The following is a 24,222-nucleotide window of genomic DNA, read 5'->3' as shown; positions in this document are numbered from 1 at the left end:
ATCACTGGGATGTACCCAGCTGCCCATAAAGGAAACAGTGGTATCAGCCTCCATATCAATGACAAGAGATGGCATCTGTGATGCTTTCTCTGACAGCAGTCTGGCCTGCTCCATACATCTTGGGTATGAACTGTAACCAGGTTATGACTGCAGTAGCATTACCACTAGTTTTAACATCTATCTTGGTCTTCTACCAGTGCTTACAGTGGGGCCATCATTCCCTGGAGATCCTTCATGAGATGGCAGATACTGGTTGTCCTTCAGGTTTAATGTAGTCACACTCAAAAAGTCATGGTGAACTCACTGGACATTTATACCTGTGGTCATGACTGGTTTTCCCTAAATAATAAACCCCCATTGTTTAACCAGATTGGCTGATGCAGTCATCACCACCCTGAACCCTTACTAAATCGCTATGTCTACCACCGGCTGCATTTCCAAACCGGTGACACAGAGGAAGGTTAGAACATGTCTCCCCATCTGGCCTCTGTCCCAGGCCTGAAAGCTCAGCACCTGGGGCACAGCAGTGCAGCACTGTGGCTCTTAACTGGGCTATGTGAGCCCTCTGCTGCCATTCCCTGACCATATGCCAACGTCGCTGGCTTGTGTGTTGATTTTTGCTACTGCCTTGTAGAGAAGGTATCATCTTCTGGTTACCTTTACACTTACTTTTCTATTGCATTGCTCAGATTTCTGATTTAAAAAAAAAAAAAAAAGTAACCTGGAACATGCTTACCTGTTCCTGAAAGACTCTGACTTCGAGTACTGGCAATTTCAATCCTTCCTGGAATTTATGTAGATGTAGTAGCAAAGGCAACACCAGCAGGTTTCTTCCTAATGTGAAATTAGCTTTGCTTTCCATCTATTTCTTTGCTGAGCGGTCATTTCAAATGATGTTTCAATGTGATGTTCGTAATTTTGTCCAAATTGTCCATTTGCAGCTGCTTTGTGCAGATGATTTTGCAGTCTGAAGTAGTTGCTCAGTGTGAAAGGTAACACCCTGATGCAAAGCAGAACTTGGTATTCTGTGTACGCTGATATACTTGATTTTCATTAGATTTAGGTATGAGACAAAACCAGTCTAAGTGCTTAAGGTGCTTCTAGAGTAAAGATCAAAGCCTGATTTAACTAAATCTGCCTGGAGCTACCAAGGATGAGGTTTTATGAGACCGTGGTGGGTTTATTGGATTAACTCTAGAATGAATTTGTTCCCTTTGAGTCATCCGTCTCCTTAAACCATCTTTGTTTCTCCTGAAACTGCTAATTTTTCATACCACACATCATCTTATGACTTATTTCCTGTCTTGTCCTGATCAGGACAAGTAGTAGTCAGCTCCTGACAGCCTGGCATCCGTAGTCCAGACAAGACAGGGACACCACCACTATGTCTGGGAGGTGGTTGCAGATACTGCAAGTGGTGTTTTTGCAATTTTAACTAGACAGTGAATGCCTAGCTGCCATTGTTTTTGTGTGGCTTTGTGATTTAGAAGCCTGCAGTTCTGGTTGTACAATAGGAAACACATCTTCCATCTATTAAAAAAGATGGCAGATATTCCAAGAGGTTATGGATCTGGTCTGAATTATTCATGATCTTTTCATTGAGGTTTGTTCTCAGCTGCAAATCCTACTTAGGTTAGCACTTTATGTTTGTTGAAGCAATACATAGTTGCCATGGGAAGGAGATTCATCACCAATCTCTAGCCTATAAAATGACAAGTTTACTATATCAATAGTATTTTTCTTTCATTCTACAGTTAATACTGATTGTGATTGGCGCTATAACAGTAGTCTCAATATTACAACCCTACATCTTCCTGGCATCAGTGCCTGTGATAGCAGCCTTTATTGTGTTAAGGGCATACTTCCTCCACACTTCTCAGCAGCTGAAACAACTGGAGTCTGAAGGTAGGAGCAGCAAAATTGGTAGAATTCTAAATCCACAAGAAATCAATTGAGAAGTGATTCACCCTTTCACCTCTTCTTTGCCTTTTCTCTTGCAAGATGCTATTGTCTCTGGGAGCAGAACACTTATCTCCTTAAAGCCAGTGCTGTTACTGATCCAGCCAACACTGAGTGCTCTGCTGCCAAAGAGCAATGGAGAAGATCTTTTTAAAGCTGGGCTTTACCACCACTGCAGCTGAAAACAAATAAAGTCTTGACATACAGTTTTCTTCAGAGTAAATGTAACTTGAAAAATTGTTGTTAGTCTTGGTATGTGCCCTATGGGTTTGTTTCTTTTTAAGAAATAATTGGAATTGATATATTTTTATTCCAAAGAATTCTTATTTTTAAATAAGTTATTTGACTAAATTTCTTTCCTCTCCTCCCATTAAGAGACTAACATGTTTCAAATAAAATGGAAAACCTCATTCTGAGTTTGCAGATCAGGCACTGTGGTCTGGCTTTACAACTGGCAGATCCTCAGCAAATCAGTCCTGAGTCTTAAACGCTGATGACCATCTTTCCTTTACTGCAGTGTAATTCTGTAGTTCCTCAAATCTAAATCTAAATTTCTTTGATGTTCACAGGGATCCAGCACTGGTTCACCACTTTCAAAATTACAATGTCAGTACAGCTGAATCCAGAGCATTACTCTGTGCTAAAAAAACTTCACTTGATGGAGTTGTCAGAATTACAGAAATTCATTTTGGCTGGGGAGGAGCCATCTTTCTCTGCAGGAGCTTCCCCAAGTAGTATGCTAACTATGAAGAATTAATGTGACCCCTTCCTGGCACTACACTATATGGAATTTCAACCCATTCATGCAAAGTCTGTTGTTTTATATCCTGGTCTGGGGTTACTTTGGTCATGTACTCCAATAACATATGTAAATTAAACACTGACAACAATTATACTGCTGTGAGTTAGAGCATAAATCTGTGTATTTGTGTTATTTCAAAGGTATTTGCTTATGAATGTTTATGATGTTTCTAATTGAAACACTTTACAGCTCGGAGTCCAATATTCACCCATCTTGTTACAAGTTTAAAAGGCCTGTGGACACTGAGAGCTTTTGGGCGGCAGCCGTATTTTGAGACCTTATTTCACAAAGCCCTGAATCTACACACGGCAAACTGGTTCCTCTACCTGTCAACACTGCGCTGGTTCCAGATGAGGATAGAAATGATATTTGTTGTCTTTTTTGTTGCTGTGGCATTCATCTCTATTATAACTACAGGTACAGTAATTTTACTGCAGTGCTGAAATGGACTTCCAAGGAAAATAAACTATTGCAAACATGTTTAGCATAGATTGGAGTCACTGATTTTAGTATGTCATAATAATAAACATGATTTAATTAAAATAGAAATTACACATTATTATCTGCAATCTGATGTTGTAGAGGACTCATTAAAGAGATTAGTCTGAAAACAATATCTGAAGGGACAGAACTTTTAGTGACAATAATTGCTGTAAACAATTTCATGTGTTTGAAACCACATTAATCTAACCCTGTTAGTGTACTGAAAAGCTTGGATGTTGATTATCATCTCTATAGCTCAGACTTTTTTAATAAATAGATGTTAATGTTTCTTTTATTTGCAAATGGCCAAGACATGCAAAGTTTTAGTGATTTTTTAAGGTCAAACCAATAGTAGAAATAGTCATGCACTGTCCCCTGCTGCCCTTCTCATTTTTTTTATTTCATGTGCTCAGTAGTTTTGACTTTTTTTTACAAAAACTGTTTCTTGTGTTACTGTTTTTCTGGATATTTGGGAAAAGGGATTCGAAGCACTTTTAAAAAACTTGAAAATTTGTCATCTTGCCACCACTGTATAAAAGGTCCTTGGAGCAATACTAAATTCCTTTTCTTAATCTTCCAGCTTTCAGGAGGAATATTTTACTTGTCTTATTTACTTCTATAATTGTTCTGATAACAAGATATATATAAGCAAAACAGGAGGAAGTTTGTCAAAGAAAGCCATAGAAGAGGTGGAGAAATCATACAAAGGCATTTGGCTTAAATTCGCAGTTCCATTTAACACATAATGAGATTAAAACCAACAGTGGGGTAGTTTAAATGCTTATATTATACTGTATGAACTCATAAAGGAAAATCCCTGGAAAACCCCTTGCTTTTTACAACAGACAATAAAAGCAAAAAAAATTAGTATCTGCGTCTTTGTGGAACAGTAAATAGAACATGTCCTCTATTTGTCTGAGAAATGAAAAAGTAAAGCAGCACAACTATCTTGAATTTTGAAGTTGTCAGCTGTGGTGTTTTAGTTAGATAAAAGTAATTTCATAGATTATATGCTTTGTAAAAAGCCCATGGAAACCAAGATTTGCAGAGGCCTGATTCTCTTTACAGCTGAAGTACCAAGATTTAATTTTTTGTTCTGCCAAAGCAAGAACAGGGTCTCTAATGAATTCAACGGCAAAGCCAGGTGTTTAGCTGATGATTAAGCTCTCAGACCTTTGTATAAGTAGCAAATCTGTGTTTTCTCCATGAAATAAAAGAGGAGAGAACGTGAATACATATTTTAAGATATACATGTTAATTTTTTGATTTATTTGCAAATAAATTGTGTTTTTCTCTCCACAGGTGATGGACCAGGTAGAGTTGGCATTATTCTTACTTTAGCTATGAACATCATGGGAACCTTGCAGTGGGCAGTAAATTCAAGCATAGATGTGGATAGTTTGGTAAGCATAAATACACTGTACTGTGCTTTCTGTTGAGGAATTGCCTTATTTTGTTGATTATGGGTGTTCAGTGAGTTGTTTTCTGAGCTGGGTAACAGGCAGATCTATCAGAAAAATTCCCCTCATACCTTTCATAGCAACCTACTGGCTTTGGCACAGCACAAACTGAGTTTTTTAAGATCAATAATTTTCATGGACTAGGATAGGCAGCAGCAAATAATTGAATTTGAGGATTCAGATTGCAGATGTGAAAACTTCAAAAAAGGTTGGAATTGTTTTAATTATATACTTTACCAAGGTATAAAATATACATTACTTGGTCTACTTAAGGGCTTTGCACAGCAGATCACTATGCATGTTTTTGAGCTCCCTCCATGCAAAATCAGCAGTGATTTAAAAAATCTGTTGTAGACTTCCCTGAGGGTCTGTTTCTCTGACATAAGGCTCTGGAGTGGTCCATGTTTACCCCTTGAATTTGTGTAGCTAGTCCGTTAAGTTAGGATTGGCTTTAAAACAGAATATTTCACAAGGTTAACTCATCATCAGCTGTCTGTTGAGATATGAGAAGCAGGCAGAATACTCATAAAAGAATATGTTTGTTCTTACAGTTTTTGTCATACCTTAGCTTGAATGTGTGAAAGTTTTAGATGTTATTTTTAAATATAATAGCTAGTTTTCTCTTTACACTTCTGGCATTTTAGGATCTATTTCAGACAGAATTCTTGTTGTAAAATACAGTAGCTTTATCAATAAAAAAAGAATTCTGAGAAATTAAAACCTCCCACATCCAGTTGTAACCTCTCTGAACCCTAAATTAGCTTCGTGAGACAACCATGTCAGTGTTGAAAAACAAGCAGCTTTTACAGCAGATCTTGGAGACAGTCCTGCAGTCCTGATTAGCTTAAAAGGGTTGTTGGTAAAAAAAGGAAGTAATTGGGGCAAACAATGACAGTGCAGGAATATTTTCCAGTTCAATGTATTTTTTTTTTAAATGTGATTTAACCAGCCTTATCCTGAAGGAAATCCTTAAGAGCCCCAAACCCGTTAACCACTTACAACAGCTAATCTCGTGTTTACACATGTGACTGGTGATAGTCCAGAAAGCTGACTGCCATTCAGGGACACATTTTTTCCCTATCCACAAGTTGTTTAATGCTGACTCTTTCTTTACTTCTTAGAACAGCCTGTCTTGAAGGCCAAGCACTTTGTAGAAGGCCTTCTTTGCCATAACTGCAAGACATACCAAACAGCAGTTGTGTGACTGATAATGAAGTAAAATGTGCCATTGGTAAGGCACAACAGAGACAGAAACATTTAATCTGCTGTCATTTGTAAACTCCATTTAACCCAGTAAGGCATAATGTGGTCAATTTAAGTATAACAATCTGCATAAGAATTATATAGCTTAATGCAAACTGAAGGTGTTTCACAAGAGTAATAGAATGTCTTACTGTAGGATTCAGAGGGTGCTGGACACATCAGGGTTTCAATAAAGAACTTAGCCTTTTTCATAATACATCAATGTTAAAATGTCATCTATTAGTAGCAATAAGGAAGTAACTCCCTTTCCCCTGAAAAGAAAATCTCAAGTTGCTTTAGATGTTTGTGAGTACTTTTCTCTATATTAAGACAAACTACTGTAGTGGAGCACCGGTCATATTCTATTAATGATAGCCTTCTAAGGTGCATCAGCGTATAGGTGGATCCTCTGGACTTCTTTCGGCAGTAGATAGCTGCCCACCCCCATCTCATGGATGTTTAGGTATCTCAGATGACAAACTAATAGATACTGCTGGCACTGAAAAGCTGCTCCCATACGCAAGCAGATAAGAATAGCTTAATGGTTTCAAGATACTAAAACTGCTTCACTGGGTGAATTTCCCATTCTGTATTCTCTACATTTAGCACTTCCCTCTTTAAAGTCTTTTACGTTTATTTGGTGACAGATGTCCTGCAAAGGCTTACATGTGTGCCTTAGTAGTCTATTCGGTTACACTCTATTTTTCTCTCAGGGGGTCCTTTGAAGCTCCTCAGAGGACCAGATTGACTAGAAGTGACACATCTCCATATGTCTCTGGTTACAGACACGCACGCACCACTCTAGGTAGCATCATTCTTGCTCTTCCTTGAGCAGCTGTGACATCCATGTTTAAAAGCCTGCACAAAGGCACATCTGAATGTATAACACATTTGTAGGTAGCAGTTTTTGGTTGTCAGATAAGCTGGAGTTTTCTGCAAGTGGTTGAAACCCATGTCCACAGGCATAGCTCCTCTAATTAGTGCATAACATTAAGCTCGTATTGAGTTGTTTTACAAGATATGCAAGGGATGGGACATCAGTAAAATAAATGCAAAAAATGCAAAAAGGACAGGAAGGCAGGAGAACAGAGGAGCAGGATCATGTGAAGAAGGAAAAAAGAACCAGAAGGAATACTGGCCAAACAGATGGGTAGGTGGCAAATGTGACTTTATTCCAGACAATGTCCTTCCTGAGCTTTCCGTGACACTGACATATATATTGAAGAATTCCAAGTTTCTATTTTGGATTTTTTTATATACACAGATACCCTCTTTGAAGCAATTTCTGTTGAACTGGTTTGGCTTTAACTGAAAAATCCCCATTGTCTTTTAATACCCCATAATGGTTTTGGCATTTCATTCTCTACATCCTGAGCCCTGATACTTTATCTACTCTGCTTTTTTTAATTTTTTTTATTTTCTTAACATATGTGGTCACTCTGACAGCTCTCCATTGTTTCATTTCAAGCTACCGGTTAGGCTGGCTTTATCTTTTCGCTTTGATCGTTTCTGCTAATATCCCTTTAGCTGGTTTTCAGTCTTATCCCTCCAGGCAGCCTTGTAGTATTTTTAATCTTTTTCCTTCATAAGGAAATAATAGAAAATAAGTTTTCCAGTAAGTGCTGCTTTCACAGATAAGCATTGGCTTGTCCCAGTGGACTGTTTTAATGTCTAATAACCTTCTTGTTCACTGATGTGTATTCTGTAGTAGCCATGCTGTAACTGGGAAGGACAATTCATTTTATCAGGGACAGAGAAAATGCCATGCTTTTACTGTTGCTAAGATTACTTATGTAAGGAGATACTAAAAGAATCCCCCAAAGAGATATTGAAACCACATTTGCTAAACCTCACAGTGTCCAATCCTGTATATCAGGGATGCTGAAGAATTAAAGTAGAGGAGAGGACCAAAGGAAAATTAGGACTTAGAAAAAATGATGGTGCTTGTTTTTACTAATGTCAGCATAAAACCTGAGACCACTGTTAATTTATAGAGTTTAAGTAGACCAAATACTTGACTGTAAAATCTGCATCAGAATGACAATTCTCAAAGTGAGGTATTGGTCATCTGGAAGGAAACAGAACCATGAAAGATCTGTTGGAACATTTCCTTTTCTGCCTGCAAAGCACTGTGAGAAAGAACAAAAAATTCAGTACAAGTTTTAAATGAATTAATTATTTCATTTTTGCAGTATGGAACAGGAACATATGCCCTGTGAGTGCGCCCAAAATGTAACAGCAGAAGGTGTGAAATCTCAGTAAAACCTTATGGTCTGTCGGCATTGACCCTGTTTTTTTTTCAGTGGCTTAATGCACTGGGGGTTTTTACAGCATGAGCCAATTGGACCAACCTCTCACGGAACCTCTGAGTTGCACACTGCCCTTTCCAGCCAGCATGTTTTTGGGGAGGTGGTGTCTTGCAACATGATCGTTAAGTAGTATGCATGTCTGGTTTGAAGAGGATAACTGCTCTCTTTTAGCAGAAGAGGACATAGGACCTGATGAAATTAATTGTATTAGATTAGCTGTAAAAGAATTACTTCTTCCACTTTCAGGAAATATACATTATATAATTATATTATGACTTCTCCTTCAACATTAAGAAGAATTTAAGTAATATTAATGAGAAAGTAAATTAAGGAATGTGCAGTGTTATTAAAATCTCAGTAAAATACAATTAGGTAAGGCTAAAAATAGTGCATTATGCTCTAGACTTTTTTAGTTGAAGTAGTAAATATACTCCTTTATTCTAAAGCATTAACTAGTGAATGTGAATATAGCAGGCACATTGTTGATGGAAGTAATGGAAAGAAACTTGCTGTCAGCTACACTATACCTGTCATTATGAATGGTAGAAGATTTCTATCTATGAAAGGAAGAATGGGTATTTTTGTAAAATGTGAGTGACATTTTTGCTGCATTCTGTCCAGATCTAAATCATAATTCAAATTACAGAACCAGGAAAGCATCCTTTTGAATTTCTTTAAAGTATTAAGCTGTATAAAATATTTGCATATGTGATGTGACTGATAAATTAGTCAGGAGAGCTGGGGCATAGAGGTGAAATTTTCTGCTGTAAGAGAAGGCTCTTTGTCCAGCTGGCTTCATAGCTACTGATAAACTGATAGATTTTAGCTACTGTGTAATGGTAGGATCTCTTGGGCAAATGTAGGGAATCCCTGCCTGTACAAATGTTCATAGGTCTTTATGAAGCCAAGAAAGACCTTCATTTCTGAATTTTTTCTGTATAGATAAGATTTCTAAAACAAATGTACCGTCAAACACTGACTAAACAAATGCATGGTGCTCATCCATGCATGTATTATATTTACTAGAGACAGACAGGAAGCAAATTGTCAGCCTTGTCCAAGATCTTCCTGTACGTATCACCAAATGAGATGACATTCATATATCAGCATGATGATGAACATGCCTTTCTATCTTGCACAGTGGTTGAGATGGAAATTGTAATCGATATGCTCAGGTGTTAGCATGTTTTTCATACTTTGTGTCACAATAGTGTTTCAAGATTTTAATGTAAGCTATGATCCTACTATTTCCTTGCATTTTATATAAATGTGCTTCCACATGGAAAATCCACCTAACAATATTTCAATCTTGATCGAAGAATGGGAGGGAATGGTAATATATCAAGTGGAATCACTTTGCAGAAGGAATATATAAGCAACTAAACAAGGTCAAAGATGCACAAAGGCTTTTCCATAATGCCACTACAGAGAGATACTACTGGGAATACAGATTAAAGAATAAATGCTAATAATAAGGCCCACATATTCCTGGATGCAGTAGCTAAGCAAGTATCTATCTATTTATTAATTTGGTTTGCTAAGTAATGTCTGACCAATAAGCATGGAGACTATCTTATAATTTACTCTTGTTGCTTACAAGGACAAATTTTGATAAAATGAGGAATCTAGTTAAGTTGCACTAGCACTTAGGAACCTGAATGTAAAGTCAAGTCACATTTTCTTCAAGTAAGGAGCTGAAATTTGTTTCCTGAATACAGAAGAAAAACAATAGGAATTTTGGGGGACTTTAGGACTATGAGCATGAACAACATTCTATAAAAGCATATTAGAAATTGCAGCCTCTACAGAATGGATTAGTTAACCCAAACAAACTGTGCTAGAGATCAAGAAGCAGATAGAAAGGAGAGACTTGACATTTGAAGAATAACTGGTTGGGAAGCTGGAGACCTGATAATGGCCACATCAAATGAACCCACCAAGATGGCAGTGGTTGTGGCATGTGATAGAATAACAACTGTCACTTTTGGTTAAGAAAGAGAAATCAAAGTCATTGGTGCCCCCATCAGTTTGTTAGTCTGATGACAGGAGTCTTTAGAAACAATTTTGAAAAATGTAATAGAAGATGCAATGTTTACAGAGTGAATTCACTGAGGTTTGCTGACATTAAGGTTGCATCAGACTAACCTGATAACTGTACTGGATGATAAATTTTTCAGACAAAAGTAATGTAGTAGATCTCATTTGTCTTCAGGAAAGCACTGGCTGTGGCTCTGTTTCAGAAATTATATAAATGAAGGAGATCAGGATTATTACAAGAACTGTAAACTAGTTAATGAGTTGGACAGAAAGGAAATGGCATTAAGCTGTAAGCATTAAGCTGTAGGGAGGCTACTCAACAAAGATTAGATTTGTGACTGAGCTCATTTTAATCTTTTTTTTTAATGGTCTCAAAAGAAAAAAAAAGTGTTGAAGAAATCTGACAAAGGCGCAAAGCTGAAAGGCAATGTTAGCATGAAGGATGCTGGGAATTGAAAGGTATTAAGTGACCTCAAATGGCAGATACAAAATAGATTTCAGTAACTGAAGTTTGAAGACTTGAATTTAGGGACTACTAAGAATAACCTCTAAGGTAAGTCAGGATCTTCTTAGAAATGGCTAAGATGGAGGAAAGGTTGGCTGAGCACTGCTCAGTCAGAGGGTGGCTCAAAGACGTAGCTGTGAAGAAAAGGTGTGTTAATCAAGATATTCCTAATATACATAGGAAAGTATCAATGCCTTTGTACAATGTCTTTGTGAAATGTCATCCAAAATGCTGTGTACATTCTGGTCAGACAAGAAAGAGTAATTTGAACTGTGATGTTCAGAGAAGGAGAACATATGTTAAGAAAGAAGCTTAAACCTGGACTTTTCTCTTGTCCTGGAGAACAAAAGGTGACTGGTCTAAGGTAGCTTTCCATAAATTGAGGAAAGCAGCTAGGAAAAAGAGCTGTTAGCTGTTTACAATTTGAAATTAATAAACTTACAAGAATAAACTGGTCCATAGACTCAAAAATACATTTTCTGACTACCTGAGCAGTGAAGTTCTAGTGAAGGAGGTAAATAAACTATTTATTAAATGACCCTTGACCCATTAAAAAGACAGTCAAGGGGAACACTTCAAGTCCCATGCTCCTGTAAAAATTCAGCAAGACTTCTACTACAGCTTCTGTCTGAAGTTCATGAATTACAGGATTTGATTATTTTACTGAATTCATATAATAACAGATATAGTATTAGTTGTCATGGAACTTACTACTAATTATTTGCTAAAAGATATATATATAATTTCTCATAGAAACTCAGGCATTAATGTCTGATGAGTGTTCCTCCGTATTTGATGCTACAGCTTTACATCTTTCCATTTCCACATAATCTGCTGATCTTTGGACATCAATCATTATTCAAGGTACTTCAGCTTTTTGGTTGCGCAACCCTTTCAGATAGAGGGAGTTGAAGACTCCAAGATTGCTTTCATGATCATACTTTGTTTTTAGAAATACAGGTCATCAGCAATTTTCAAAATACATTTTTAGGGCTGGAAAGACCTACTGTGTCCATTTATAAAGGAAGCAAATGGAATCACATGTTGGACTACTGTCAGCAGTAAAAAAGCAAGAGAATCTTGAGCTCTATACAGGAAGTATCCTGCCTTTTAAAATTATGTCATGGCATAACTTACACAGAAAAAAGACTCGCTGTTCTGGCTAGGCATTAGGAATAACTTGATTGCATTTGTTTTGACACCTAAGTATTAATTAAAATTAGAATACTCTGTTTTGATTCATAGATGCGGTCTGTTGGACGAATATTTAAATTCATTGACATGCCAACAGAAGAGATGAAAAACATGAAGCCACAGAAGAATAACCAGCTTTCAGATGCCCTTGTAATTGAAAACAGGCATGCGAAGGAAGGGAAGAAATGGCCATCTGGGGGACAAATGACTGTGAAGGACCTTACAGCCAAATACGGCGAAGGAGGAGCTGCTGTGTTAGAAAACATTTCTTTTTCAATAAGCTCAGGGCAGAGGGTGAGACACTTCTTTGTGTGTTTGATCTGACTTCTATTAAGCTTAACTGTAGACATGTCTTTATAAACCTATTCGTTGACTAAAGAGTAGTTCAGTTCAGTAAAGTTTTGTAAATTAAATTGTCACAAAACAAAGTAATCATCTAAAGCACTTGAAGAACAGAAATATCTTGTGTCTCCTTTTAAAAAGAGCTTGTCTGTAGGATTACTGACTACAGACAAAAAAGGGCAAGGAAAATCTGCCTCAGTTATCCTAGAAATCTTGAGGCTATTTACTCCTCAGTGGAGCACAGTGGGGATGGTTGCTGGCCATGAGGAACAGCATACCCCGATAAAATATGTATGCAGCAGTTCCCCAAGCTGTATTCCTGTGCTTAAACTCTTCCGCCTCCTCCTGGGAGAGGGAAGCTTGCTGGTGAGAGCGGATGCTGGGGGCAGCCTGACCCTGATGGAGCAGGGCATGAAAGAATACTGGCTCCTGTGCCAAGGGTAATGCACTGCTGGCTCCGGCGGCCAGAGGGTGGAGGTGCCGTCTCGCCTGTTCGATGAGGGCTCTGCACCACCCCAAATTATTATATAGCAAGCCATAAACAGCTCTATTCTTCAGAGAATTGACAGACCTCTAATTAATCTTCCTGTATGTTTGGGGTTGCATTCAAGAAAGAGCGTTAGTTTCAGTACAGCAGTTAGGCAGAGGTTTAACGCTCTTCTTTAAGTTCATGCTGAAGGATCATCCTCGGTGGGGTGGGAAGACAGGCTCACGTGACTTCCTGAGTAGCAGCCACGCAGATGAAGAGCAGATTGTAACTCTCCCACATAGATGAGAAAAAAAGGTTCAGTGATAGCAACCTGGCTTCACCAGAAGGAAGCTCTGCTCCTAGTTTGGATATCACCAGTCTCTGCTAGGTTTGGTAGGTCTGTCTTGGTTTACATGAACTGAATGTTTCCTCTACAAAGTTGGAGGGCACCAAAATTTTGAAACCGGGAGTTTGACCTCTGTAATGCTATCCTGAAACTGCTCTGCCTTCGGAAGAGAAGCACCTGTGATTCCTGGAGCGTGGAGGTGCAGGTGCCACTGCAGTCTAGTGGATTTACTTCCTGGAAAATCCCTTGGAGAATGAAAAATGAAAGATGCTTTTGTACTGTACAGAGAGTGGGCAAAGCAATTAAAAAAAAGCTCTTTTTTTTCAATGGCTAAGATTTAGGAACTCAGTACAATTTTGGTGATGAATCCTGGCCTCAGAGGAACTATTTCCGTAACTGGAGCATGCTTCTTAAACTGGAGAGGATTTGTCTCTGCCCCATAGGGAAGCAGAGACAATAAAAGTAAAACAAGCAGGGAAGGGGAGAACTCTTCTCTGCTGAGGGGGTAGAATAGCACAGCACAAGAATGAAACAGAGTAGAATAAAATAGAATGGAATGAACTAGAATAGAATAGTATGCGATTGATAGGACAGGATAGGGTAGGACAAGGCAGGGCAGGGCTGCCCTCTTGATAATGTTTCCTAATGTCCAGTCTAAACCTCCCCTGGTGCAGTGTTCAACCATTCCCACGTGTCCTATTACTGGATACCAGGAAGAAGAGCTTAGCACTTTCCTCTCCCCTTCCCCTCCTCGGGAATCTGTATAGAGCAATGAGGTTGCCCCTCAGGTTCCTTTTCTCCAAACCAAAGTCCTTAGCCTCTCCTCGTAAGGCATTCCTTCCAGCCTTTTCACCAGCTTCACTGCCGTCCTCTGGACACATTCAAGGACCTTCACATCTTTCTTAAACTGTGGGGTCCAGAACTGTACACAGTTCAAGGTGAGGCTGTGCCAATGCTGAATATAGCAGGATAATTGCGATTTTCAACTGGCTGGTCATGCTGGTCACGGTGTGTTTGATGGACCCCAGGAAGCAGTTTGCCTTTTGGCTGCCAGGGCACACCGCTGCTGACTGCTATTGAGCCTGCTGCCAGCCAGCACCCCCAGATCCCTTTCTGCAGGGCTGCTTCCCAGTCACTCCAGTCTATACTCGTGCCCGTCATTACTCCATGCCAGGTGCAGAATCCGGCATTTCAGCTTGTTAAATTTCATCCCATTAATCATTGTTCAATGGTCCAATCCATCTAGATTCCTCTGCAAAGCCTCTTGGCCCTCCAGAGAGTCAACAGCACCTCCTAGTCTGGTGTCATGGGCAAATTTGCCACTGGTGCATTCAACTCCTACGTTGTTGATGAATATATTCAACAGAACTGGCCCTAGAATTGAACCCTGAGGAACCCCACTGGTGACTGGTTGCCAGCCAGATGTAGCCCCATTCACTGCACTGCTTTGAGCTCTGCTCTTTAGCTAGTACTTCACCAAGTGCACTGTGAACCCACTCATCGCACATCTGGAGACCTTGTCCAGAAGGATGCTGTGAGATACAGTAACAAGAGCCTTACTAAAATGCAGAAAAACTACATCCACCACCTTCTCTTCATCCACCTTATCATAGAAGGGCATCAAATTAGTTAAACACGACTTTCACTTTGTGAACCCATGTTGACTCTCCATGATGAGGCCATCATTCTTTAAATACCTTTCAATATTATGCAGTATCACCTCCATAATTTTTCCAGGAGCTGAGGTTAAATTAACAGGTCTTTAGTTCCGTGGGTCTTCCCTCATGCCTTTTATGTTGATTGGAATCAATAGATTCTGTAGATTGCAGTGCAACACAGTGCAGACTGCTCATATGGCTCAGAGGCCTGAGGCACTGTTATGGAAAGGATGCCAGGCAGCAGGAAGAATCTCTTTCTTAACCTTCACCATATATATTGTCACCCTACAAAAGCAGCTCATGCTGTGTAAAACCCAGCTGTTGGAAAAGGCAGTATCTTGGCATTTGCTTGTGGATTCTGCAGATACTGCTCATTCCAGCAATTGGTCAGTGGAATCCCATAAGGGAAAGAGAACATTTTAGAAAAACCCTGTGTATTATTTTTCTTTACACCCTAAGAGGTAGGGAAAGGCAGCACTAGCTGGGCAGGTTGAGGACTTAACATTGCTGTTTGGGGCAGGGCAACAGCATCGTGTGTGCTGTGACCACTGCCTCAGACCAAAGCTACCCCACTACAGTCATGGTCTGATCAGAATTAGGCCCTCTGATTTCAATTTTATGGAAATGGAGTAGCTTAGTAGTGTGATTCAGGTGCTCTTCCTACTTGGTTTTTGTCTGCTGGATGGGGTTTTGTTTAAGAGGGCTTCATAGCAAAAGAAAGGGAAAGGCCAAAACAGGTGGACTAATAAGTACAAGGTAATATAGAAGCAAATTTCTTCAGCTAACAGATTTCTTCATCTTAGTTAATTATAATAAAATAAAGAAGAGTCTGACCTAGTGTTTTGTTTAGTTCTTGCCGTAGGCTTTTATCATTCTCAAATGAGTGACATTGAGAATCCCATTGAGAATCATTAAAATTTTTCTCCACTGCTGAGATCCTTGTTTCTGCCTTTGACTGTGGTTAATGTGAGCAGTACTGAATGCTTTTATGGTTTGCATTGCAGGTAGGCCTTTTAGGAAGAACTGGTTCAGGAAAAAGCACTTTACTTTTTGCATTTTTAAGACTGCTGAATACAGAAGGGGATATCCAGATTGATGGAGTCTCCTGGAACACGGTCGGCGTGCAACAATGGAGAAAGGCATTTGGAGTGATTCCTCAGGTAATGAGATTACTGTGTATTTGTGTGTCTTTATTTTCTTCGGTTCTACATATGCTTCAAGCTGGAAGTTAATTGTTTTGTGCTAATGAACAGAAACAAGACACAAAAATTTTGTTAAAAGGGGAGATGGATGGATGGGTGGAGGGATGGACCGATGGAGGGATGGATGGATGGCCGGACTGATAGATGCAATGATTCACAACAAACTACTTTCTGAGGGTTTCTGTGCCACTCACACAAGAATTCTAGAAATCAGAAGGTACAGCACACTCAAACAGAAGTGTTCATAACCTTTTCTCTGTTCATAATGCTTTTCTCTGCACCTCTGAAACAGTTTGCATGTTGATTCAAAATAAGATAGTGCCACCTGAAGTAAAAAATACCGTCAGTGGTGTTCTCAGCTACTGTTTTCTAAAGCACTACATCACATATTGTGGTTAACGTGTGAATTCTATACATTGCCTGTTTTCCATGACAGGTTAGTACCATAATTATTGCTTTTCTCATATTCTACTAGACCACTAGCTGATTCTCAGCATGGAATCATCACTTTTTTTAGCTGTCACCTCTCATGACTATGTCATAATGCATGCATAAAGGAGCACTTCATGTTATTTATGCTTGCAGCAGTGCTGGCAAAGTAATGCCATTTCAGAGATGAAAGAGAAAACAGCTCCTCACATGGGTTTAGGCACCCTGTTTTTTTTAAATAACTGGAACAAGAGAAATAGTCTAAGGGGGAGAAAAGAACTAAACCTAGGACTTCCCCGTCTATTGTCTTAAAAGGCAGTTACTGTCTGAGCAAGCTGGTAAGCTGAAGTGTGGTGCAAAGCTGTGTGCACTGACAGCTTGAGTTGCTTTAAAATAGTTGGAAAGACTCTTGGACAGCCAGCTGATTGAACTAAAAAATATGCTGTCAGGTTTGCATTTTCAAAACAGTGTTTTTTTCTGCAGCCATCATAGCAGAGCAGAGGTGTGTCATCACTTTCACCCTTCCTTGGGTATGTAGGCTAAAATCTGCTTTCTACCATAATGCAGCAAACCAGCCTAATTGTAGTAAAGTCACTTCTGATCTATTTCAGTGTCATGGAGGCGGGATTTAACTCTAACCAAGGTGTTCCTTATGGCACTGTTTTGGCTTTGGTATCTGTTAAAAGACGCTGAAATGCTCATGCTGGAAACACTATGTTTGCAAGCACAAGAGGAACTCAAAAATTATTCTTTCTACTTCATGATCAGCTTTGAGTTGTGATAACCTCCCTTTCAAAACTGTTTTCCCACAGCAGCCTGAGTGGCATTTATTTAGTGTAGGGCATTCAAAGAAGACACAGCTCTTTCCTCTCTCAGCATTTCTACAAAGATGCTCTGAAATTTCCTTAAAGACAGCAAATTTTCAGTACTTTGACCTTGCCAGAACAGACCCTTTCTTCACTGCCAAGTTACAAACTCAAAAAAACAGAACCAAGGGAGCAGTAGTAAGTGCCCTGGTTGGTTTAGTTTCTTGTCTGGACTCCACTGACAGCCTGGTTGGTCATATGCTGCCTGCTTTGCTGAGGCTTGCTTGGCAAGCTGCCCTTTGATAGCTGACCTGTTGTCATTCTTTCTGTCTTCTCTTCAACATTTTCATGTCTATCTATCCATTAAATTTCTTTTTCTTTATTATTGCTGGCTCAGTTCTGCAGCATGATTGTGGTTTGCAAGTATGAAAAAAAGTCACCCCTTCAGATTGAGGCAGCTGTGCAGTGAACTGCAAGTGCAGCTACATCAGATGAGTTTGGAGGACAAGTATGGTATACAGCTGTCCTCCTGTCCTGGGTTCAGCAGTAGCAGTCATTTTTCCCCTTCTTAGTCACTGGTGCAGTGCTGTGATTTTGACTTTAGCCTGGGAACAGCACTGATAACACTGATGTGTTTAGTTGTTGCTCAGTAATGTTTACTCTGACCAAGGACTTTGTGAGTCTCATGCTCTGCCAGGGAGGAGGGGAAGCCAGGAGGAAGCAGAGACAGGACACCTGACCCAAACTAGCCAAAGATATATTCCATACCACAGCACGTCATGCCCACTATATAAACTGGGGGCAGTTACCCGGAAGGGTTAGGTCACTGCTCAGGTCGGTCTGGGTGTCGGTTGGTGGGTGGTGAGTGGTTGTATTCTGTGGTTGTATTCTCTTCCCTTGTTATTTCCCTTATCATTATTATTATTGTGGCAGCAGTAGTGGTTTGTGTTATACCTTAGTTACTGGACTGTTCTTATCTCAACCCGTGGGAGTTACATTCTTTCGATTCTCCTCCCCATTCCTCCTTGAGCTGGAGGAGGAGTGGGTGGGGAGTGAGTGAGTGGCTGCATGGTTCTGGGTTGCCGGCTGGGCTTAAACCACGTCAGCTCCAAAGGATGGATGTATAAGATGAAGGATGCTTTCATAGTATAAACTGTGTCTCCATTGTGAAATTTTCCTATACAGCCAAGTATAACTTCCTGTGTTGGAAGGGGCTTCCTTATCTTTCCCATAGTCATCCTTCTGCTCTCAGCCATTTCTTCCTTTGGGCTGTGGTTGCCCAGCAGTGTTTCTGCTTTCCATGTCAAGCTGTCCTTGGGAACACATGGAATGAGAAGAAAACTGAATGCTTAGTAACAAGTAGCCTTCTTGTCCCAGTGAAAAAATATGATTAATAATTCTCATAGCTGAGTACTCACTATAGGTCACTAGTGGTATAGAAAACATCATTCTGCAGCCATCAGCAAAATGTGAGAGACATTTATTGCATGAGCAGTGTAACTTGCCCTTCTAGTAATGAGGCACATTGTCAGTTCATTGTTAAAATTGCACATTTAGTTCACTTTGGAAGTCCCTGATAATGCATCAACACCAAAAAAGTCCTGGCCCTCCATTCTCTGGAAGGTCATGAGAGTTGCCAGCCTGTTTGCTTGCTTCAGCTCGCAGCTCCTGTCCCAAAGCCTTGCCAAGAAAATGTACATTATACCTCAAAAGTTCCCACATTCAGAATGAAATGAAGTTTTCACCAGCACTCTCCCAGCAGGGAAGAGAAATTGCATATGCCACCCTGCTTTCCCCAGCAGAACAAAGGGAGCCTTTTGTTCTTTGACCTTAGCCTACGGCTTCAGAATGGAAGAGAAAAAATAGTTACCTCTCCTTTCCTGGGAGGCTGGCCTACATCAACACCTGGATATTCACTGTCTCTAGGAGAGGCTTTGCTAACAAAAGGAGAACGGAGCTCTACTTTCCTCGTGAAAACTTTCCAAACCTCTCCTTCTCTTTCTTTATCCCTAAATTTCCCAGTGTAGAAGAAAAGAAGTTATTTTCTTCTGCCAGGACCTCACTGATGCCTGCACAGCCCACACAGCGTCAGCCTGCAGCGCGGTCAGGGATCAGCTGAGCTAGAGCAAAGGCAAACCTCCTGTCTTTCAGTATCTGAAATCCAGCATTACAGTGGCATGAAGGGGTGAATCATATAAAACATGTTTCCTGGAGCACCCGACAAGGAAGGTCCTTCCTGTTGCTCACACGTCTGCACTGCTGAAGCACAGCTGGACCACAGTCCTACAGGACTCCTACAGGAGCTCCTACAGGATGTTTGTCATTCTCATGCAAAGCAATTACTGCAGCGATAACAGGCTGTTTGAAGTAGAATTGCAGCCCATCATCCCTTCTTTTTGGGCAGACCTTTCTGATGTTTCTTCTGCAAGAGTTTTCCGGAGTGAGAACATCCAGCTGCATCTGGTTTCAACACTGAAGCTCTTTAGCGTACAGGGCCTCATGAAGATTGCATCCTGAAGTATTTAATTGAGTCAAGTTGAGAAAATACCTTCAGAAATTTGGCTTCAAATGGAGGAGACCTGCAGCAAATGTTCCATTAAAATCAATGAGAAGAATCCTAAGATCCATAAGGTGCTGCTAGCTCAGAGGAAAGAAATTACTTCTGAAGTCTTCTTGAGTGTTATTCCACTGTATCCTAGTGGATCTCATGCTGTTTTTGTGAGTAAATACTCCATACAGAATTAACATCAAGCTTAGCATGGAGAATGAGGTTGCTACAATTTGTGGGACTGCCAGCTATCAAGTAAAAATAATCAAATCAGTTTTGCTCCTTTATTTTACTTGAAAAGTGGAATTTCACAACTTTTATCTTTGTAGTTCCAATTTTTCAGTGGTTATCTCATTTTCTTCATTGTAGCTGCCTATCTCTCTGCCTGTCTCATCACTTCTCATACCCTTCAGGGCTGTTCACTTCGTAGGTTGCATGAGGCGTGGCTGTTCTGTAGCATGCCGGAGCACTCCTGCATAGGGCAGTGCTGCTCTCCAGAGGGGTCCCACAGAGGCTGGGCTCCTTCAGGGCAGGGGAGCCCAGATACCAGGGAGCATCTGCTGCACCAGACCCATGCACAGAGCAGCTGGGGACATTCATTAACAACCCCACGTGCTCATTTAGTAGATAGATAGGTTGTTTTCTGCATTGTGGATGCAGTGTTGCCAGGAGCACAGCACTTGGGTTTACCAGTAAACTCTATGGGAGGCAGAGGTTTTAGCATCTTCAGGGGAGAAGCTTACAGAGCTGGTCCCAAAAAACCTGCAGAAGGACTTCACTGCTCCCATGTTCTTATTCTTGTCTGGAAACATTTTAATGTCAATGTAAAGTCCCCACAGGAACACTTATGAAAACAAACCCTTTAACTTTGCTCTTAATACTAAAGCATTCACATAGCAATTTGATTGTCTCTCATGTTGATGTTCTTGCCATAATGTTATGAAGCAGAGGAGGCTACATGGAGGTCATATTGTTGTTACTCTAACTTCTCTGTGTGTGGATCTGGTGTCTGGTTCTAGCTGATGTCACATTTGTTCTCCAGCCCTGGAGTGTATAGGGACAAGGGTCCATGGGTCTCACAGAGGACCTGCACATGGGTTGTGTTTCCATTGCAACAGCAGCTACTCAAAACCAGGATAATCCCTCTCATTGGCAGTTTCTTGTCAACTGATCTTTTACTCTTCTGTATGGGTTTTCTTAGGGACTCCAGGGTCTTAGTTCTTCACCTAACACTTAAATCACTTAGGAAGCCTATTGCCACAAGCTCAGTGTATCCCACACCATAGTCATAATCAGTATGCAGAAGCTCTAGCTGCCCTTCAGAGGGGTTGTTTTACAGTATTTGCGGTGGTCAGAACATAAGCATTACCGTATCTATATTCCCGAGTGTTTTGCTTGTGGGTGGATGTCATGTCTGAGAAACTATTTGTTGCATGATCACACCCATTAACATCCTGGGTGAATCTAAACAAGTGACCAAGAAGAAAAAACGGTTCCAGATTTGCTGCCAGCCTCCCCAGCCATCCGGTCCCCCTTCCAATGCTTTCCTTATTTCTACTTCTGCCATATTTATAAACAACACAGAAGTCCATGGCATTCACTTTTGGGTTTGGCTTTTTTACTTTACAGTTCAAGCTTTTTAAGAATTTTGTTGGGTTTTTTTTTCCCTGATTATCTTTAAGTGGACTCTAAACTGGCCATGTGACTAACATGGTATTTACTCAAGTGAACCCTGTATGGTTTCTAATGAGCTGGGAAGAAGGTGGTGTTGAAATGGAGAGAGAAGTACCAGAATTCAGGACAATGAAATGTTTACCTTGTGGGGAAAAAAAAGTACATTTGAGAATAGCTTGCTTTTAGTGGCCTGCTTCTTGAAAGCATGGTTATTAGGAATAACAGCAGTTTCTGAAGAAACTAGTTTCCTTTATTTCTCTGCCTGCTGCACTTCAGCAGGAATGTTATTCAGCCCTATCTTCTTTAAAACTGGTTTGTTCAGTTAACTATTCTTTACCACTGAGAAATGAAAATACCGATTCCATTAGTTAGATGTATGGTGCTCCAAGTGTGAAGAAACCCACGTCTGATGCTGTTTCCGCAGCATTATTATTCCACCACACCCACTGCTTGGAAGAATCTAATCCTGCTGCAAATATGTTGCCCTGTTCACGCCACCTAACCAGTGTGGGGCATGGGAAAAGGACTTCGCTGTACTTCACCAGAGCATTCATTGTTATTGACAATAATGATCACAAAGAAAAGGGTCTACTCTTACCCATTGATCTCTGCCAAAAGTACTACTTCAGTGATTTTTAGCTATGTGTGCTGCTGCCTCTGCTGCAGCTCCACTGGGGTGTTGCTGGCAGGGCAGCAAAAGTACCATCACACTTAAATCCATTCCACTGACCACAGGGTACCACGGTGCAGCTGCTTTTCTTCTGGTCTCTTGATTCTGGTCTCTTGAATCAGGTACTTCCTTCTCTCTTGCACCAGATAAGTTATTGGCAATGGCCTACGTGTCTTTATTAAGCAAATTAATTAATGTAATTTATTTGCCACTGCCACGTTTAGACTTTTCATTAATCTATTTAAAGGATTAATGTAAATGTGTGTGTAAATCACTTTGAAATCTGATGAAAGAATGCAGTGTTCCCAGGTTAGATCAGATGAAAATTGTGGTAGACTGGCCAAACTATGGACAAGCACTTGCTAAGAATATTTTTCTGGTACAGCTACTCCTTTACTGCTTTGTGTAGTCTTTGACTACCAAGACTCCAAGAAATTCTGCGGCTGTGAGTTGCTGGCATTTCAGCACGTTTTCTTCAAATACATATTTTCTTTAGGAAGACAGAAGAAAGTAATTGTCTCAAATCTTTTCTTTTGGTATTTGCTCTCTACGTACAAGGAAAGAGCAAGCGGTTGTATTTCTCAACAAGGCACTTACATTCTTTGACAGAAAGTTCTCCCTGCTACAAACAGCAGGTGTATCTTGCAGCATAGAACACAACAGTTTGGTTGTGTTCTATGAAACGTTGTGCAACCCCAGTGTCCCTTGAAGAACCTCATTTCCACCAGAACCTGACACACCCACCCCATGTAAAAAGAGATTAAACAAATATTTAGTTTTGTCTGAGTCACAGCTTTTTGAGATACAAAAGGTGTTTCTGAGGGATGTTCGCTCAAATCTGCGTGCCTAAAAGCAGAACTGAGTAGTAAACTTCAGCGTGAGAAGGATGCATCTCAGTGCCAGGAAATGTGCATCCTCTTCATTTTGTGTAATGGAAGGAAGGGATGGGACAGAGCGTGAAGAGAGCAGGGTCTGCAGCACTGATTAGGAGAGCCACATATGAGAGCAGGTTGTGGCTGCTACAGTCATGAATCAGGTCTTGCTGAGTCATTTCTCAGTGATGTGACAGTGAGGAAGTGAGGAAACAAAAAAGCTCTTTTGAGCTAGGACTGGGACATGATGAAATGTCAGGTAACAGAATTATGCTGATACATATTTGGCTATAATCAATTAGCAAAAAGAGAAATTAATTGATGAAAACCAATTTAGGACAGTGTCCCTGAATACTGACAAATACCTAACAAATTTTCTCTCTCAAAACACAATTGTGAAAACATGTAATTTGGTTTAGGGATTTTTATTTTTTTTTTAATATATTTTAATTATGTTCCACATAATTAAAAAATAAAAAATAGTTTTTAAAAGGCTTATTCCAAAGTAGAAATATCGGAAAACTTTGATTCTGAAAACTGCTGAAATTTGATTTTTGATGTTTTTCAAACAAGTTTGGCTAAGTCTTGATTAAGACAACTGCCAAAAAAATGAATGTAAGGATTTTTAAAGTAACCTTTTTTGGAACAATGTTTTGAAAAATCTTAGTAATCTGCAAGAAGCTCCATCTGGTGATTGCAGAAGGTTATTCTTTCGACTGTATGCTTTACAATTTACAATGTTTTATACAATGTTCAGGGTATCTGCCTACCTGTGTTTGTATATCCTTTTTTCTTGCAGAAAGTGTTCATATTTTCTGGAACTTTTCGGATGAATTTGGATCCTTATGGGCATTGGAGTGATGAAGAAATATGGAAAGTTGCAGAGGAGGTAAAACTGTTCAAAGTTACTTGTATCACTCTGGTGAAGTAGTTACGGCAGAATGCAGTGTAGGTCAAGTGATCGTCGTATGTTACATTTATAGAGTCTTAGGAAATAAAGTGCTGAGGAAAGGTGTCTTTTATAAACCAGATTTCCTTATTTCCTAATAAAAAGGTGCCTTTGTCAGAGATTAAGGAAAAAAACGCCAAGATGGACTTCCACACAGAACAGTCTGGGTAGCTCCTGCAGTGATTTAGCATAGGGGATGTTTTATGTTTGGCTCTGCTGGGTGACCCTGAGAGAAAAAGCAGTGGAGGAAGCTGATACAGCAGAAA

General features: G+C 40.0%; 1 protein-coding gene across 3 annotated transcripts in view; it reads left to right on the top strand.

Annotated features, from left to right (window-relative positions):
- CFTR (CF transmembrane conductance regulator) overlaps nucleotides 1-24,222 on the top strand; it is an 89,306-nt gene that overhangs the window by 59,025 nt on the left and 6,059 nt on the right. For all 3 annotated transcript variants that reach the window (XM_061467650.1, XM_061467652.1, XM_061467651.1), the window contains exons 19-24: nucleotides 1,755-1,905; nucleotides 2,951-3,178; nucleotides 4,547-4,647; nucleotides 12,043-12,285; nucleotides 15,811-15,966; nucleotides 23,807-23,896. In XM_061467650.1, the coding sequence (XP_061323634.1) occupies nucleotides 1,755-1,905; nucleotides 2,951-3,178; nucleotides 4,547-4,647; nucleotides 12,043-12,285; nucleotides 15,811-15,966; nucleotides 23,807-23,896 (969 nt within the window). The remainder of the gene's footprint in view (nucleotides 1-1,754; nucleotides 1,906-2,950; nucleotides 3,179-4,546; nucleotides 4,648-12,042; nucleotides 12,286-15,810; nucleotides 15,967-23,806; nucleotides 23,897-24,222) is intronic.

The sequence above is a fragment of the Pezoporus flaviventris genome, unplaced genomic scaffold (assembly GCF_033815535.1).
Source record: "Pezoporus flaviventris isolate CSIRO_AGI_PZ_B2104156 unplaced genomic scaffold, CSIRO_AGI_Pfla_v1 ptg000045l, whole genome shotgun sequence".
Taxonomy (NCBI): Eukaryota; Metazoa; Chordata; class Aves; order Psittaciformes; family Psittacidae; genus Pezoporus; species Pezoporus flaviventris.
This window is presented reverse-complemented; position numbering and strand designations above follow the sequence as displayed.